This window comes from Sinocyclocheilus rhinocerous, unplaced genomic scaffold (genome assembly GCF_001515625.1).
Source record: "Sinocyclocheilus rhinocerous isolate Xijiao unplaced genomic scaffold, SAMN03320098_v1.1 scaffold134, whole genome shotgun sequence".
Lineage (NCBI taxonomy): Eukaryota > Metazoa > Chordata > Actinopteri > Cypriniformes > Cyprinidae > Sinocyclocheilus > Sinocyclocheilus rhinocerous.
In genome coordinates, this window is record NW_015631070.1 from 175,070 (window position 1) to 195,623 (window position 20,554).

Below are 20,554 nucleotides of genomic sequence, written 5' to 3' on the forward strand. Positions count from 1 at the left end.
TTTAAGTAATTTTAAAGGCTATTGTTCACTTACATCTATTTGTATTACCACAAAAAAATAATATTATAATTATAGGAAGCATCTCCAATTAATTGATTTTATTTTAAAAAATTTAAAAAGTTTTTTTTCTTCTTTTTTTTCAGAAATACTGCACATTTACATTTTTCTCCTAAATAAATTCTGGTAAATAACATTTCTGGTAAAAACTCCTTTAAAAAGTGTTTTTTTATTATAATTTTAATATTAGTAGACTATAACATGTGGATATGCTGTCATTCTTACACTATAATACTGAACTTTGATTTCAGTGATTTGGACTATGAGATGGACACTTGCTTCTTGCACTCTGTTGCACTTTACTTTTGCTTTAAAAAAAGGATTTCATAGAAATTTGGATTTCATCTGGTTTAATAAAATATGGTTTAATAAAATATTCTTAAGTGAAATTGTTGATTTTTTGTGGGAAATTAATAGTTAAGATTAATCGATTAATCGATAATCGAAATAAAAATAGTCGTTAGTGGCAGCCCTAAAAACATTACAGTAATCTACAAGTAACCCACACGAATCCAGTCCATCAATTAACATCTTTTGAAGTGAAAAGCTGTGCGATTATAAGAAACAAATCCATTAAGATGTTTTCACTCCAAACAATTGTTTCCAGCTAAAAAGTCCTCTATCAGTAATATTGCTTTCTCCAATGGGAAAGTCATCTTTTCTGAATCAGGAGAGAAATATACAGAGATCAATCACTGTTTACCAGTGAAAACAGTTCAAAACATTTCTAAACAAATGTATAGGACTTTTTCACTGGAGGAAGTGTTATTATGGACCAGAAGCAATGTTTAAAAAGTTAAAATGCCTCGATGGATTTGTTTCTTAAAAATATGCAGCTTTTCACTTCACTGGAGTGGTGTGGATTACTTGTGGATTATTGTGATGTTTTTATCAGACTCTCATTCTGACGGCACCCATTCACTGCAGAGGATCCATTGGTGAACAAGTGATGTAATGTTACATTTCTCCAAACCTGTTCTGATGAAGAAATAAACTCCATCTTGAATGGCCTGAGGGTGAGTAAATATTTTTGGTGAACTATTCCTTTAATGTACTGTGACATAACATTAACAAACAATCAGACATTCTATTTTTATTGACTAACATTAACAAAGACAAATAAATGCTGTACAATAATATATTGCTCATTGTTAGTTCATGTTAGCTAATGCATGAACTAATGTCAACAAATTAGACCTTATTGTAAAGTGTTACCAGTTAATTACCAGATGTGTAAGGAACAAATGGCAGTCTAAAGTAGGAGAACTCCAAAGAAGCTCTTATTTTGACAGTGCTTACCACCAAGTTCTAAATCAAGCAATTTTACGAATTAAATTAAAGCAGAAGCCGCCCAATTAGCAGATGGATGCTTTTATGACATTAGTGAAAGCTGTTTGTAGAAAATTAAGAAGAAGAAAAAAAGCACAGTGAATTTAAAGTTCAGACTGAAATTGAAGCTAGAGCATTATGTTCTGTACCTAACAGAAGATAATGTTTGGAAATGAAAACAATGTTTTATAATCTAGCGATTAAAACAGTTTCATGCACTTACTGACAAAAATCCAAAAACAGCTGATATAATTAGCAACAGCTCAACTACGAGTTCCAATGTTTCCCACAAATATCTGCATGCTAAGTGAAGTAATCAAGAGACAAATTCACTTTTACTTCAGCATTAAGACCACAGCACTGAGACAAACTTTATGAAGTACATACAGAGGCAGGGTCATGCCCTCCAGAGCAAACACTAAGAGGAACTGTAACTGGTAGTCAGTCCTGCAGCATTCCTCCTCATGGTTTAGAGACGCTGCCCACAGAGCCACTTCTGCAACAACACACCACATCAGTGTTGCGAAACTTTGGAGAATTAAACCGGCAAGTAACAACACATAGTAGTCAAAGTCAAAGGAACACACACAATCTCTGCAGATTTCAGAATCATTGATGCATAAATCAAGTTACGTCCACAACAAATACCAACTGCTGACAAATATTATGAATCAACTGAACACCAACTAATAAATGCATCTGATCACGGTCATGTGAGCTGAATAGCAATTAAAAAGTTTACATTCATTTGTAAAATTACAGTGACTTTTCATTTCTCTGGTAACTGCAGACAAGAGCATACAACATAAAAGATATCAGTAAATAATATTTACATTTGAATGGGGCACTTTTAAAATTCATATGGATTTCAGAGTGATCTAGGCGATGAATGCAATTATTTTTGAAAATGAAAAACAAACTGCAATAACGGTGTATGAAATACATGATTGTTTTTTCCCCCCAAGAGCACTTTTAACAGAAATGTTTAAGAGATTATTGGTACCATTTTAAGGTCACAATTAGGTTTCGTTTGTCAATATTACTTATAATAGTGAAATGAACTAACAATGAACAGTACTTCTAAAGCATTTATTAATCTTAGTTAAAGTTATACCAACATTTATTAATACATGGACCTTTTTCACCGACTTGTAAAGACACATTTCCACAGTTACTAATATTGTAAATCTAGCTTTAAGTTTAAGACTGTTGGATCATGAAGAAACATTGATAAATGCTGTCAAAAATATATTACTAATTGTTAGTTCATGTTAGCTAATGGATTAACTAATGTTACCAAATGAGACATTACTGTCAAGTGTGTTACCTTTTTTTTCAACAATAATTGCCTTTAAATATCTAATAGTTAGGAATATATGGTCTAGCACAAGCTCAATCAAACGTTTTGGTGATGCTTTGAGACGTGTATGTAATATTCCATAATAAACCCCACAGCATCTACGGGCTCTGTCATGGACACTATTTAGGCATGCAAAAATTATGCCAATTTCATTTTGTAACTGGAAGCCATTAGGGTTGGGCCGACAGAAGATGCCATCGTCGATGGCTGACAGACATCACGATGTTAAGCTGACATCGTGATGTCACCCCACCCCCTCTCCCGCAATCCGCCGCATCCCAGTTCCGTGTTCGTAAAGGAAATTAAGTGTACTACGGAAACCCTAAAGGGAATAAATAGCCTACGAGATGGGCGGATAAAAAAAAATATTTCAATACTTTTTCTCGCAATTGAAACCCGCTTTCGATTGCGCGCTCTCATTTTACTTTCACGTTTGAGATTCACGATCACAAGGACTCTATACTATGGTGCGGCAGTACTTATCACACATTTGACAAGATTAGATGTTTGTCATTGGTGCTCAGGATCTGCAAATTATTCGCCATCGTCCTATCAGACATTTCTCCATACTCTGTGTATGTGGTAAGTGAACTTTCATGTACTGTAATGCAACAGGCTACCGCTAGCAAACGGCTAACCTTTTAGTGGCTCCCTATAAGGCGTTATTTGTTTCATGCTTCGGGGCACACCCCGAACCCCGACCCGCCCCCCGATGTCATCGTCCATCACGATGTTTCACTGCAGACATCGTCCGAAGCCAATTTGGTAGACGTCGCCCAACCCTAGAAACCATATCCTCAATCTGCAAGTGTGACAACATGCGTTTAATATCCAGATTATATTTAACATCTCGTTCATTTATACCTAAAACACTAAAAGCTGTATTTAAGACTCTAGAATACAGCTTAATTACACTTGCCATATGAATCTACAGCGGACGTCACCTCCAGTAATTAGACCCCATTATACAATGGGAGCAAGTGCTTGTATGCGCACACATACGGTAACGGGAATCACCGCTTCAGTGCAGCAGAACAACAAAATGGACTGCAGCCTTTCGCCTCACTTTCTCCATTCCTAAATCCACTTACCCGCCCCTTCCCTTCCATTTCCTGCCCTCTCTTTGCTCATTCACTCACTCTCTGGTTTAAAACTGAAACCCAGCCTGTTCCCAACCTCCCTCAGTAACACAGCTAAACACCACATTCTCCAGCTATTACATCACTGGGGGCCTCTCAGCGAACGCCAGGCCCATGGATGCTATTGGAAGAAACTGACCAGCAGTTGCAGTTACTGAAACGGTTTTGTGTTTGCAAATACAGAAAACAGATCCTGGATCATGGACGTCATCGGTTTAGAATATCTGTAGATGCTCTCACAACAGTGAACGTGTGTGTACAAGAGAAGTATTCTAGGATTCAAGGAAATCGGCATCTGATTGTGATCAAACGGCCCATTGTTTGTGACTTGCATTACTGGTTTCCGAAAACCACTGCCAATGGTAACAGCGTGTCTTTATTTTGCATGGACAGAGGGGTGTAATGCAGAATGCAAAATCCATTAGATCATCCAGAACTCTCTATCGGCAGTGCAGCATTTATATCAGAAGCACCTCTATAATACTCCAAAAATGGGATCACCGCTGAGAATCTGAATTAAAGGAACTATTAGATAAAATTCACTCTCAGTGGGATTCAAAGCATATTAGAGGATACTTGAGTAGCCGATGACATCAGCAGATCTTTGTAAGGATATTTCAAAATAGATGTCAGTAAAACTAGTTTGTGCACATTAAACATCTCAAATGACAGATCGTGTGATTTAATGCCGCACCAGGATGAAAACTATGAACAACAAAATTAATTTGATGCCAAAAATTGCTTTTTAATACCCATGTAACTTCTTTCTAAATCTAATGACTTGCTGCTATATTTTATTTGCACATAAGCAAATCGTTCTCAAATACTGAGAAACATATTGTCATGTAAATATTATGTAATATTATGCAGACAAATGACAGCAACAGCAAAGTGCTAAGAGAGATACAATAAATATACCAAGTGAATAATGGTTATTTATTAGTATTTGGTTTTAATATCTTTGATTCAAAATTATTTGTCAATAAAACATTTTCAAACAATCATAAAAATGTATAAATTCATAAGAGTGAGATTAAAAGACGGGGACATTGTTGTTTATTTACTTAGCATCGAGTCTCTCCAACTAGGTGACAACGTAGCATTAAATCACCATTCAACAGACTCAAACCACCCGTCTATTGGACTGCAGAAAGATACTAACTTTTCAATCTGCTACGTTACTGACTATACTGACTGACTATGCTGACACCGTGTCTGCGCCGCAACAGGACGCGACAAAGCGACCGTTGAAAATCATTTGAACTTTGTGTCAGCACGTCATAAATAGAACGAGGCATCAGTTTACTGCATCCAGTGACAACATCACTGATTACAATGAGCATGAGTTCTGGGCCGCGGCGCGGCCGGTATAAACAGCATTGACTGAGTGGCCACGATCAGCGCCGGTGGCCGTAACACAGGCTTTAATGCGCCGCAGACACGTGCCGTGATGCGCAGATCAGCTCTAGTCTCTAACGTCACTGAATCTGCTGTTAAAAATGAACCATCCATTCATCATATCATCATGCAAAACTAAGAATTAGAATCATTGTAATGTGACGATCAAATATAGGTGCGGGTGGGTGGCGGGCGGATCATTTGAAGCAGCGGACTCGGGTGAAGTTTGAGCTCATCCACGCATCTCTACACTACACTGACCTGGGTCGCCAGTAGCAAACAATGGAGGGCGCTCTGCTGGACAAACTAAGTAATTACATCATTCAGAAGCATTTCATCTGCGTTATATGTTCTGTAAAAAAAAAATTCATATTGACGGCATAGTCGCCGATACCGATATATCGGCGACAGGCTCATATCGGCCGATAATATCGGCTAAACGATATATCGGTCGGGCTCTAATGAATATAACTAACACACCATATAACTAATACAAGGGCACATCATTTAAGATGCCTACTGTCATGCTTGTCTCCAGTATAACGGTGTATTGGTATTCTGCTCTGTTGATAATTATTAATCAAGATTCTTCTTTACTCCAACTCTTTTGCGAAGGCTGTTGTCAGTCAAAAGCAAGGCTGCACAAAGGCTTCAGTACCGTTACAGCCTGTTCAGCACAACATGTTACAGGCCTACATGTCCATATGACAGTCAACCCAGGGTGGCTTGTTCTACTCTGTAGCTGTTGGAGTGGGTGTGAACCATTCATTCATCCATGCGAGAGGAGCAAAACTAGGCCTGCCAGCGATGAGCTCATTCGTTTAGCCAACGGACTCCTCTCACCAGAACAGATGGGCCATCAGACTGCAAACTTGAGCCAGCAGTCTCTCAATTGTAACAAAGCTAGCATGAAACTTCACCACAACAATTCTCCTTTGTTATACAATTTCAAAACCAGTGTATAAATCTGTCTGTATACAGATTTGATTTACAAATTGGAGAACATTTGCCAAGTCTTGGGAAGCTAGTGAAACATTTATATTTGGAAAATGATGCTCATGCACTTTAGGATGTTAAAGTTAGGGCTGTAGGTCCAACTCGAGCACTATCAATTTCAACTGTTTTTCGTGGGCAGATCCAACAGCGAAGCGCATCCAAGTGCCTCTTGTTCCTATTAGTTTTGCACAACCTTGGGAAGCCCGCACCCACGCTGCCCTGGAGAGCCCTGCCACCTTGACATTCCTGGAAAAGCACTGAGCAAATTTCACATGTACACCTCTATTAAGTTTTGATCCATGCCTGATGTCTGGTCTTAGCTAAAACAGTCCGATACCTTGGGATTTACAGACTGGAACTGCCCCACAGATCATGCACGAGTGCATAAAGAATTTCTGCAAATCTGTATTAAATCAATTTAACATGATCTAAAAATCATTATAGTAGTAGCATTGTTGTATAATAGATACAACTTAAAAATCTATTTAGATGATCTGAATTTAATTGCAATGCCATAGAGTTAATACAACATAAAAAGCTAATGCAACAAAATATTCTTGAGAGACAGAAAAATAAATAGCCTAAACTAAATCTGCAACGCAAATGATTAAATAATGAATCACCAACTCATGATTAGAAGTGCATTGACAGATGTTAGACTCAGTGGGAACTTGTCTCTGTTAATGCACATCTAAAACTAAGCTTAAAAGTCAAAAAAAGAAAAGTGCATGCAACTGGTTTCAAGCAGAAGCAGCACGATAACGAGAGATGTGGGGGTCTGGTGCACTGCGCTGTGATTGAATGAACAAATCCAAGCAAGCGACAAAAGGAAACATAATTAATATCCTCGGAAAAACAACTGTAACAAAGCGTAACGTGTTTAGCATCTTACCAAACCATGCCGTATGCGCCTTCTCCGATGTACGAGAGGTTGCTGTAGCGCGGCCCGACGTCGAAAGCCTGACCGCGGACCATCTCGGCACCGGGGTTCGGGCCGCCGCCAGCAGGGGCAGATACCGCTGCTGTCGCCATTGCTGAGAAACTGAGCTGCCTTTACACGCACTACAAACGCGCTTTTCTTACCCAAAGCAGCTTATGAAGCTCGGGAAAAGCAATTAGGCTGAAGAAAACTCCGCAGGAGGCAGGATAAGCGACGTGGTTAAACTAAACCGAAGTCTTCGCGTCGTAGTGAAAGGAAAGGAGCGGCTGAAGTGTTGTGTTGACTGGCATATATATATATATATATATATATATAGTGATAGCAATCTGCGCGACTGCAGGCGGCAGCGGCAGCGAGAGAGAGCGAGAGCGTTGCAGCAGGAAGTAACGGAGCAGATCACGTGGGCAGGCAGCGGAGAGTGGTTACCATAGAGATAGAAGTTACACTTCATTTCTCCAGAGGTTTAAAGATGCTTTAATTTACGAAGTCAGGCGAGGAGAACCTGTTGATAAATCGGGATTTTTGATGGGTAGGTTTTACAATGGTTGCAGATAATATTGTGAATCTGCTTATTAGGAAATTATAAACAGATGTATCATGTTTGGGAGACTATTTGTACCCGTTTAAACAATTAACGTTAGGCCTATAAATGAGCTACACGGGTGACAGACAATTAGTTCTCTGTTTAATGTATTTTATAGTTCTCTGCAAACAAAAAATTTACAGGACAAAAATCACGTCTGGGTTATCATTTGATTTGTGATCTTGTGCGAAATGTTAAATGTAAACTAAAAAAATTGTGTAAGATATACAAACAATTTTCACTCAGAAAAAGCTAGTAAATTTCACAAATAACGGCAAGTAACACTGACACTCCATTAATCTTTTTATTTATTTACAGCTTCAAAAAAAATCATTTTTATAGTGTAGCAGAACTGGTGTTATCTGAATCAGCAGGTTCTTTTTGTTTATTTTTATATACAACATATTCTTAAAACGTCAATATTAATGTTAGGAAACCTAGAAATATGTGCTGTTTTATTTATGATGGTTTCCATGATGAACTTGCTGGAAAGGGGGAAAAACCTCTGAAACAGGCTGGTTTGTTTACCACCATCATCATCATCATCATCAGACTACTGAATGCATGTTTCTCATGTATCCAACAAACAAGTCAACTCCTTTAGTACTTCGCCATTTATTTGAAGGTTTGTTTGGGTTTTCGAAACTGATGAAAAAGCTGTTATGCATATTTAATTGCATAGTAAAAGATTCAAGTATGGCTACCCTCATATAAAAGATACAAAACTGTCACTGGGTCTTTCGAAAGGTAGTAATATATACACTTTAAGTACTATTAAGTACTAATATGACCCTTTATATTAAGGTACTATCATATACCATTTAAGTGTAGCGTCTGGACCAATCCAACACACAATATATATTTTGTTAGCTATATTTAACAAATACTCTGTAACACCCCTCAGTTAACAAGCCATAGTAAATAAAGTACAAAGATGTTGGCCTACCTATTATAATCAGTCGGACAAATCTTCTCATAGGAGAGTGTAAGTGTGAAAGGAGACCATGGTAAACTAAAGTGACTAGAGACAGCTAAACTAACACTGTCAGCTGTGGCAACTATTAGTGCAGTAACAAATCCAGACACCAAACTGATGTGAAAAGTACTTTATTCACATTATATCAGATTAAAGCCCAATGCTTGTGTCACTGGTTATAAATCCACAAAAAGTTGCATTAAAAACTGCAGGAAAATACCACAGGACAACAATCACATTCAGCTGTTTATCAGACGTTGACAAACATTTACAACATGCAAGAACATTTAGGTAGAAGATTCACTGTAGTATTGTACACTCGGTGCGGAATTATTTGTATTATTTGATCCAGTATAAAACCTTACTTACACACAAGATCAGCAGTAGAGGTAAATGATATGCAAAATTAGGTCTGAAAAGAGTCAGCTCACTTAGGTTTATCAGTTAAGTTGCCTGTACTGTACAAAGATGATTCTAAAAAGTACATAAAGATAAGGCACTTTATCATGTACTATTGAGAGCTGTTAAACCCATGTGTTCCTATGATTTATGTTCACTTTTTAGTACAAACAGCAACAATTACAAAATGTCCTGTGAAAAAATTAAAATACTGCAGGCGAAAAGTGTATAAAAATGCACAACAGCATAAAATCTAGTGATGCATACGTTTCATGATCGTTCCTTTCTACTGGACAAAAACACAGAAGTAGTTCAGTGCTCGAACCCTATGAAAATCCAACTTTTAATACTAAGTACAAAGACACCGTCAAGAGCAAAACACATTCTGAATGAACAATGTCATTTGGCACTAATGTGAACGTAAAGGAATAGTTCACCCAGAAATGAAAATTCTGTCATCAATTACTGATAGATATTCTGAAGAATATTTTAGCTGTTTTTTCTGTCCATACTATAAAAGTCAGTGGGGTCCAAAAAACATTTTTCAAATGATCTTCTTTTGTGTTTCACAGAAGAAAGTCATACTGGTTTCGAGTAACATGAAGGTGAGTAAATGATAGCATTCACATTATGAGAAAAAATAAGGCATTTTTAAAGACTATAATTAACAACTGTGATGTCACAAAATTCCCATCATTGGCACATCCCATTTCCTAATGAATTATATGAGATCATCGCTGATAATGTGCATAGATTTTTGGCTTTTAGAGTCATTGGCAATTACAAAAATTACGTAATGCAGAATTAATATCCCATATCTAAAACGGATGAGCAATATGCAATATTTGTCAATCTAGGGGAAATAACACCATGTTTATTATTATATACAGTGGAATCCAAAAGTCTGAGACCACTAGTGAACACGCTTCTACATCATGAAGTGTCTTTGTTTTATACTCATCAAAAAATAAAAAATATATATATATTTGGGCTCAGTAAGATTTCATTAAATTTTTTTTTTTTCATAATTAATATTTGTATTCAGCAGTGATGCATTAGATTAATGGCTGTAAAGACTTTTACAATGTTTTCACGTTTGATTTTTCATGACCACCAAATCAGCATATTATAATGATTTCTGAAGACTGACAGAAAAAAAATAGGTCTTTATAAAATTCAACATGGATTATAGAACCATCAATCAATTATAAGTGAAAGAAATACATAATCTTGTCGAAGACTTAGGTCTTTATAAAATTCAACATGGATTATAATAAGAAATGTTTCTTGAGCAGCAAATCAGCACATTAAGAGTGATTTCTGAAGGATCATGTGACACTGAAGACTGGAGTAATGATGCTGAAAATACATTTGAAAATACATTAAAATAGAAAACAGATTGTAATAGATAACAATATAACAGTTTTGACTGTATTTTGGTCCAATAAATGCAGCTGTGGTGAGCATAAGAGACTTGTTTTAAAAACATTAAAAATGATCTCCAAATGAATTTAAATCCCACATTTCCAATAGCCTCAGACTTAAGATGCCACTGTATTTTGTGGAAAACTTAAAATATACTCAATTAAAAATAGAAAACAGATTGTAATAGATAACAAAATAACAGTTTTGACTGTATTTTGGTCCAATAAATGCAGCTGTGGTGAGCATAAGAGACTTGTTTTAAAAACATTAAAAATGATCTCCAAATGAATTTAAATCCCACATTTCCAATAGCCTCAGACTTAAGATGCCACTGTATTTTGTGGAAAACTTAAAATATACTCAATTATATACATTCTAAGATACAAATCCGGACATTTGCACTCTTTTATTCAAATACAGAATGCATTAGACTGAACCAAATGAGACATTTTCTCCATATAAAAACACCAAATCAACATCTCATCTCTCTGTCTTCACCTTCCTCATTCGGTATCCATTAGGTTGGCGATATTCTTGGCCTTATCACATTATAGTGACTGTGCTACTATATCAGCTACTCGTCACTTTCAAAATATTGAGCGGCCGTAACGTGAGACGACTTGCAGCATGCAGGATGTGCGGTTTGCAAAGTCTGGCTATGATAATATAACACCAACACGCACACGCCAGCATTAACACTGATATTTGGGGGGGGAAAGGCACTGTAACAAAACGAATATGAAATATGCATAAATAAAGGTTTACTGTACATTTCGAAAAACTGCTTCGTGAAAAGCTGCAGCAACAGAGAGACGATCTTGACAAAGTCAGACTTGTAAATACAGTTTTGGCACATTAAAGAGCGCGTTTACACAGTACAGTACAGCCATAAATACTTTTTTGTCAAATAAATAACAGTTTTAAAAATACTAACCACCTACAACACTGGATTAGTACCTCTGCTGACAGAGCTGAAGGCCTTATGGTCGGTTATTTCATTATCGAAGTCGGTGTGGTCCGAAATGCCACGCAATACTGTATGTGTTAAGACTATTCACATCGGTTTTCTCTCCACTGTAACAGTCGTATCAAATAGGGAGCGCAACCAACAAAATACGCTCGGAAAAAAATAATTGCATTTGCTTTACGCATGTCTGTAAGGTATTACATTGTTTATAAATAATCGCATTTGCTTTACGCGTGTCTGTAAGGTATTATTACATTGTTTATGAGATATTAAAGAGATAGTCCATCCAAAAATTTACATCCTGGCATTAATTCCTCACCCTCATGTTGTTTCAAACCTGTATGCATTTCTTGCTTTCTGTTGAACACAACAGAAGATATTTTGAAGTATGTTGTTAACTAAACAGATTTGGTTCCCATTGACTTCCATTGCATTTTTTGTCCATACAATGGACATCAATGGGAAACATTGTACATTCTTCTACCAACAAAATATATATTTTTAAGTTCCACAGAAGGAAAAAAAAGAAAGTAATACAGGTTTGGAATGACATGAGGGTGACTAATTGATGACAGAATTGTTATTTTTAGGTGAACTATTTCTTTAAGCAGCAGTTAATGTAAATATAAGCTGGTAAAAACAAGGCAAATAGTTAAAAGATAGAAACATGTTGTTTAAAAATGAAGGCAAGTTCAAACGTAGCAACAAAGAGAGTTAATAAATGACCAGAGATCAGACATTCTTGGAAAAAAAAAAAAACATATAACGAGGAAACGCCTTTCACCTGCGTTCGATGCTTTCATCTGAATGCATGACTGGACTCGTTTCGGATAACCTCAACAATCGCATATTCTTTTCAAATGCAACAACTCTTTCAAAATATCATTCCAGATGATTTTGGTTCTATCATGGACAATTTCTTCCTGTTAACCCCTTTCAGATCCCTGTGGCTGCAGCCGTAGCTCCTTCAGGCTCTGCTCTGGAACTCGTCTCGTAGGTCAGAAGCTGCTGCGGATCCTTGAGGAACACCAAGAGAACTGTGATGTTATCACTGGATCCAGCAGCTTTAGCATGGGCCACCAGAGCCTGGGCCACATCGTCCCCCGAGCCTCCGGTCTCCCTCAGAGCCTCCAGGACCAGCTCAGGGACGTCCCCAGGCCGAACCACGTCAAAGAAGCCGTCACAAGCAAGCAGAATGTAATCTTCATGCCCGTTCAGCTGGATCGAGGAGCAATCAGCTTCGTTAGAGACGTACGGCTTCTGATCAAAATCACCTATTGAGGGTTAGAAAAAGAAATTATATAAAATGTATTTTACTACCTTGCAATCTACCAATCTATCTTTATTATTTATTTATTTATACATTTTTCTATATATATATATATATAGAGAGAGAGAGAGAGAGAGAAAAAAACTGTATTAGCCATTAAATTCATACTTTTCATTAATGTAATTAATAATTAATAAATTAATACTTTTATTCAGCAATGATGAATTAAATTGATCAAAATTGAGAGTAAAGACATTTATACTGTTAAAAAAATATATTTTTCAAAATCTTTATTCCACCTTTCTACACATGAAACATCCTGAAAAAACAAGTTATGGTTTCCACAAAAAAATATTAAGCAGCACAACTGTTTTCAACATTATTATTATGCTTCTTAAGCACTAAATCAATACATTTTACAAAACAATATAAAATATCAGATTTTCTCTATATATCCTGATATTTATCGATTTGCCCTGAATAGGCCTGTCACGATAACAACTATTTGTTGTGCAATATATTGCCCCAGAAATAATTGCGATAAGCAATATTATTGTCATTTTAAGACCATTTTATACTACTGAATATATAATCATAATGTAACAGCATAATTCACACCACGTTATGTACGAGAAGCTGCAAAAGACACAGGCACAAGTGGAATGTACAAAACATGGTGACATTAATTTAAGTAAATATAATGGGCGATATATTGCGTCACCAAAAATGATTGAGGTCATGTACATATATTGCGCGATAAGTCGATATATTGATTATGACTTGTTTTTTAGTTTTTTTTTATAGATTCAAAATGTTAAATATATGTAGAAATATATGTATCTAATTAAAAATAAATCAGGACATATTTCTCACTACATAAACAATTATGTTTTATGTTATTTCCACCAATTTAGCATCATAATAATTAGCAATATATACCTACATATATTTTATTAACACAAGCAAGTAAGCTTCCATGAACATTTTTGAGCAATGATGCCAATGATTGTTGAATCAGAGTTTCTGAACTGATTCATGAACATAAATCAAACTGACTAAATCTTTGCTACTGAAGTTTATATCAGAGGTGCTATTATTAATCTTGAACACATAAAAAGCACAATAAAGGTGTGTACTAAAGCATAAAAATACTATAATATGTTAGCAGATATTTAAAAAACATGCTAAGTTAACATACTTGTTTATCTGAAAAACAATGCTACAGTCAGTTGTTCTCCTTTGAAAATGTTGGTCTCTGTTTTGGTTTGTGAAACCCGCCCACTGCCAGTTTACCCAATTGTATTTCGGCACCCCGGGTTGCCAGTTGGCGGAAAACACAGCGCATTTCATTTCATTCATCGTCAAGTGCGCTCGTTCCTGTTGGTGTCGTCAATCTGGCAACCTGCGTGTGCATCAAGTCTGAGGAGGAGGGGCCAGGTGAAAAAAACCCTCTCCAATATTTTGAATTTGGACTGCAATACCTAGTTCAACCACTCGGTGTCAATCCTACATACAGCACCTTTAAATTCAGTGAAATATTCACATTGCTGAATATTCAAATATCTTGAATATTGTACCACCCACACTTGTAAATACTCAAGAATGTTGTTTTTTGATTTGGTTGCAAGACATTCACCTATTGCTCTGGAAACGGCGTAGGTCCCATTTACCCGCCAACAACCCATGAAAGCGATGCATCCACCCAGATCCTCGATTCTTTTCTTCTCATCCTGCACAGAAACACAAGCACAAACATTCAAGATACAGCCTGGAGCTTTCACAACAGCAAACCCCTATATTTCGCTAAATTCAAAGAATAATATGAGAATGATACGCCTCTATAGACGTTCAGATTGTTTGCATGCATTGCATCATTATTACTCTATCACTTAAAGGCAGAGTAAGTGATTTCTGGTAGCCAATGTTGATATTTGAAATCACCAAAACAAACACGCCCCTACCCCAAAAGGGTCTTGCCCCTATTTTGATAGCTCTGCCCCACATATACGTATGCAACCCAGGCAACGATTAGTTCTGTGAAACAAAGCAAAACTAATGTTACACCGTGTCTACGGACGTGAGTGGCGCGGCGCAACAAATCCCGACAGAAAACTGCTGCCGGGTTCTATTTATGACGTGCTGACACAAATTTCAAATGGTTTTCAACGGTCGTTTGATCGCGTCCAGTGTAGGCAGACTTTAGTTGTTGTAGACACGGTGTTACTCACCTATTGAGAAGAAACAAAGCAACCTCGGCGTCCGATCGCAGGCCTCCGCTCCTTGAGTTCTCTCCAGCGCTGGAAAGCTGATCCGATATTTACACGGGTCCTACTTCTTGCCTTATCGTTCCGCAGACGTTTTCTTCTTTTGTTTTTTATCCGCCATCTCTATCTTTCTGTCGCTCAGCTCGGCTAATGTCCGTCCCATGCACTGAACGCTCTCTCCTCCACATCACGAGTAGACACGCCCCTTATTGCTGATTGGCAACAAGTTTGTTTTGCGATTCGGCCCGAATCAGTTTTCTAAAGTGTTTTTGAAAAATCACATACCCTGCCTTTAAGTATTTATTTCGCAAATCATGTGCAGAATCGCTGATCTTAAGTCAGTCGGTGCCTCTCTAAGGACCGTTCTGATGCTTTTGGCATTCAGTGGCTGTAGTAACTATGCAGCAACACTGCTAATATTGATTCAGCATGTGGTCAGCAGTCGCTTCCTCTGTCTCACATTTCAGCTGCTCACAGAGAACAGAGAAGCATCTGATACGCTCTTGTGGTTCTGTTTCTATTGATCAGCAGTGGCTTGTAGTGTGTCATACCTCTCTCTCAGGTTTGTGTGGGTCCATTAGGGTCACTGGTTCTCCCTGTCGAACCAGCACAGCTTGAGAGTCACCCAGCCAGGAGACGGTCAGGCGATCAGAGGTCAGTAAGGCCGCCACACCAGTGCTGCCGCTGCGCAGACGCTGAACAAGACCAACACAAATGAATGTTTAGTTTGCCATCCAGTGGTCACTATGAGTGTCACATTTTTTGTTTAATAATTATGATTCTAATTACTGTAATACAGTAATTGTTATACTATTTTATATTAAAGCAGTACTGTGAGAAAATTTATTTTTAAATCAGCATGAACTAAAGTCAGTGAAACCAATACTACCACCATTTACAAAAACTAGGGCTGGCAGTTGATTAATTTAAATCTGATTACAATCAGTCAAATTATTCAAATCACAATTTCAATTTTATTGTCCTATTACTTTCAAAATTAACTGCACTAAATTAAATAATGAATTTAATAAAGAATTTTATCATTTAAAACATTTTTATATTATAAACATAAATAATAATACATTCTAATTCTATCAATATATTTTTGCAACGAGTGCTTAATTTCCATGTAAATATTTTCAAAACGCTAAAATAAATTAATAAATCCTGTTGAGTCAAAAAATTAATTTACAAATTTATATTTAAATATTTAAGAACTTTTATACTATTATGTTGAGATTAACTGCACTAAATAAATTACATAATATATCTCAATTAAAATATAATTAAATAATATATTTCCATTAAAGTTTAAGTAAAACTTAATTCATCAAATAATCATGTCAAATACATAATGTCAAATAATTAAATTTTTATTGTGCTATTATGTTTCAAATTAATGGTACCAATCAAAATGATGAATTTAATACAAATATAATAGATTTTAATAAAATATTTTTTTTATATTACAAAATAGTAAAATAATACATAATTCACATTTGAACTAAATATTTCGATAAGGGGTGCTTAACTGTTATTTCACAATGCAAAAAAAAATCTTATTTGTTTAAAAAATTTATTTACCCATTTATATTTAAAATACTGCCCCATTTCATTTTACCCGATAACGACACTTCATTCAACTAACTGAATTCAGTATAATTTAAGTCTTTCCAAAAGTTAAAAAAAAAATTTAAATCATTAGTTGTTTTATTGAGTGGTATCAACTGGTCCATACAAACTCTCAGGTGCATGTCAATTATTGTCAGTAAAATGGATTCTTGCTTACGTGCACTGACCGTGCCAGTGAAACAGAAAGTGCTTACTCATATCCGTACCTGTGGAGGCAGACAGAGACGTGCAGCAAACCTGCACTGTTTTCTTACCATGTATTCAACCACAGGGGGAAACATTGACTATATTTATCTGTATTTATTACAGCGTAGGAACATTCAATCCACATAACGGTTGCATCTTAAGAAGTGAGAGAGATGTGAAAAGATTTCTTTCCATCGTGAATTTCCACAAAATGCACCAGCTTGGGGAAAGATAATATAACTGCTGAAACTGATTGTGCACAGTGTTTCAGAAGCAGATGCACTGATAAAATAAAAAACCTGTTTAAGGGAAAACAAGTGTACACTTTGAAGGAAGCCATCATAAATGTCAGCTTGCTGTATTTGATGTTTATATTTGCTAGTGCATATTTAAAAGTGGATTTGTTGTTTTTTTGGATTTGTTGTGGATTCATTTATGTGTTGCACATACAAATCTGAGATCACACTGAAAATCTGCTATTTCTTTGTAAATTATTTGAAACAAGAAATAAAAAGTTATAGGATTTAAAAATATAAATTCTTAAAAATATCCAAGATATATTTAAGATATTTAAGCAAATCTGTGCTATTGAGCATGTTAACGCCTTCTAAACTTTTTTACAATTAATTCAGGATTCAAACTGATATGCTGATGGTATAGTTTGTAATAAAAAAAAGTTTTAAATGAAAATAAAAAATACAAGCATTTTTACTAGTGGTCTCAGACTTTCATTGGTTGTTCTTACCTCTCTCTTAGCTTTGATTTTGAACATGTCATCTGTTTGTGTGAAGGTGCTTTTGAAGGCTGTGGCGGCATCGCTTTTTAGCGCCTCCTGTTGGCTCAGTATGATATGCAGGTGAGTGGCAACATATGTGGCAGCGTCCACCCCTCCATGTCCATCAAACACAGCGTAATACTCTCGATCTACACCATCCTGTGGAAAACAAACAGAAATCAGATTCATTCCTCAGAGCCAATTTTTCTAAAAAGTCCATGCAGAAAAGTCAATAAAGACAATCAAATAAAAACTGACCACTGAATTGGACATACAACGTTTTGCATATTATATAATAGGGAAATATGCATATTCGGGAATGGGATTGGTTAAATATCTACCTATGCATCCCTACTACAATGCAAGCTGTGGCGGCCTTACCTGCAGTCCCAGAAGCTGGTTAAACTCTCTCAGGATGATGTGACGGTCTTCCATCTTCCTGCGAGTGTTTCGAATGGCGTGAACGGAGCAGCTGTGTGTCCGTGATGAGGACGACATGGGACTGGGCAGCTGTTTCTGCCAGGCCAAACACACCTCTCTCAATTTATTAATAAAGAGGCGCTGCAATGGCTCAGACTGCAACACTGCAGAGTCACACACACACACACACACACACACTCATCATGATGCTAGTGTTTAAACAGAGGTTCATCGAAATCACACATATAGACTGAAATCATGCAAGCAATCAATAAAACAAGCATGAACTGATACTTTTTCCTAGGAGAGATAAGTTGTCAAACATAATGTAAAATCTGTCAAATCTTCATGTAGTACTTTTGTTTGAACACTAGAGGGCAGCGATGCAACTCAGCATTAAATTGTCATTGTAAATTGTTTATATTTATTCATTAACTTTGATGAGTATTGTCAGCCTATTAGTCACCTATTTAGATATAGTAAAGCAATTTTGGGGGGATTTTAAAAATGATTTTCTAACAATAACTTTATGTCAAGACCACAAGAGAAAAAAAGATGGAAAAATAACGCCAGGCCTCTGCAGAATTTGCAATTCAGTTTTCAAGCATTAAGAATTTTTTTTACATTTCTTATATATATATATATATATTTCTCAGTTTCTCAATATAATGTATTGCTGTTCTCTTTATAATCTGACTATTATTTTTCCAACTTATTAACTTGTATTAAAAAGAGTTTAATAACCCTACATTTCACAAACAGAAAAGAGCAAGAACCAAATCAAGTGAATCACTCACAAACAGCTTCCTGTTCATCCTCTGGTTGCTGTTCAGGATCTTTGGGGCAGTAGTGAGGTGAAAGGTCATCTTCAAGCAATTCCGTGACAGCAGCGTTGCACATCGCTGCACCCAGCCAGGATGGGGCATTTCTAAAATAAATAAACATCTCGCATATATCAACAGTGTGATAACACACACGCTCAAGTGAACTTATACTATCGTCCACAATTTGGGGTCGTAAGATTTTGTAATGTTTTTGAAAGAAAATTCTTATGCTCATCAAGGCTGTATTTATTTGATCAAAAATACAGTACAACAGTAATAATATGGTGAAATATTATTACAATTTAAAATAACTGTTTTCTAATTGAATGCATTTTTAATGTAATTTATTCCTGTGATGCAAAGCTGAATTTTCAGCAGCATTACTCCAGTCTTCAGTGTCACATTCAGAAATCATTCTAATATGCTGATTTGCCGCTCAAGAAACATGTCTTATTTGAAATAGAATTCGTTTGTAATATTATAAATGATTTACTGTCACTTTTGATCAATTTAATGCATCCTTGCTAAATAAAAGTATTAATTTCCTTAAAAAAAAAAATAAAATTGCCGAACAAAAACTTTTGAATGTGATAGAATGTGTACAAAATGTGTTGACTAGACATTAAATTAATTTACTCCTAAATTAGGATTTACTAAATCCTACTCGTGGATTCTCACACAGCGTGGAGTAAAAGCACATCTTGCACTAGTGATTTGCTCTGTTTTTAGATTAGATTTAGCACTTTGCCTGCTGGAGCAACAAGTGGCAAATGGCCCGAGCACCCACTCATAACAACACGTCTATTTAAAAGAAGCATTTGGCTGCGTGAGATCTTATCTAATGACATAACAGTAAGATGTCGGAAATGACTCCCTTTTGTCCTACTTGTCAAGAGCTGCGGCAACGACATGCACATCTGACCTATATCAAGACACGAAAAGGGTTAAACCGGACAAATCTGCACTGTGCAGACTCTGAATGCGGCACAGCTTCCAACAAAGAGGAAATGAAGTCTAAATGTCAGGAAGTGGGTATAACAATAGTGATTCCACAGACAGGAAGTCTGCCCCGAGAAATGCGTCAGGGGAGAGAGAGTAAAGGATACCGAAAGAGATAAAACAAAAACTCCATTGTAAATTGAAACTTTAAAACTTCTGCACAATCGCTTTCACTTAACGCTTGGATTGCCACTGATAGTACGCTGGGAAAAAAGCACCAAATCTCTTAATCAGCTCATGCATAGTGAAACGTGCTGACCTGGTGCAAATACTGTCAGGAAAACAGATCATGCCAGACAGAGAGCGAGAGAAAGCAAATGGGAGAGAAAGACAGGAATGACAGGAATGAGAGAACACTCTGGTTGCAACGAAAGTATTGATCAGGGGTTTTCAAACTGGCAACCAGGGAACCCCCAGGGGCCAATAAGGGAGTCCATGGAAAAGCTTAGTTTTGAAAAATATTTAGTTTTTCTTAGCTTAGAAAAATAGTGTAAAAAAAAACTCAAAATTGAATAAATAATAAAACATAAGACCTAACTAACTCAATAAATGAATTGATTAAAATAATAAAAAAATATATTTAAAAAAATATTACAATAAAGAAAGAGATAAAAA

The 20,554-nt window shown here is 36.2% G+C and overlaps 2 protein-coding genes across 2 annotated transcripts in view; both read right to left on the minus strand.

Annotated features, from left to right (window-relative positions):
* LOC107741490 (mitogen-activated protein kinase 1) overlaps positions 1-7,721 on the minus strand; it is a 31,089-nt gene extending 23,368 nt beyond the window's left edge. The window contains exon 1 of the mRNA XM_016554231.1: positions 7,172-7,721. Within this exon, the coding sequence (XP_016409717.1) occupies positions 7,172-7,311 (140 nt within the window). The 5' untranslated portion in view covers positions 7,312-7,721. The remainder of the gene's footprint in view (positions 1-7,171) is intronic.
* Positions 7,722-12,142: 4,421 nt separating this feature from the next.
* The window catches only part of LOC107741489 (protein phosphatase 1F-like), an 11,425-nt gene continuing 3,013 nt past the window's right edge, over positions 12,143-20,554 (minus strand). Inside the window, exons 2-7 of the mRNA XM_016554230.1 lie at positions 18,914-19,044; positions 18,078-18,280; positions 17,667-17,855; positions 15,655-15,798; positions 14,476-14,569; positions 12,143-12,843 (exon numbers count right to left, since the gene is read on the minus strand). Of these exons, the coding sequence (XP_016409716.1) occupies positions 12,506-12,843; positions 14,476-14,569; positions 15,655-15,798; positions 17,667-17,855; positions 18,078-18,280; positions 18,914-19,044 (1,099 nt within the window). The 3' untranslated portion in view covers positions 12,143-12,505. The remainder of the gene's footprint in view (positions 12,844-14,475; positions 14,570-15,654; positions 15,799-17,666; positions 17,856-18,077; positions 18,281-18,913; positions 19,045-20,554) is intronic.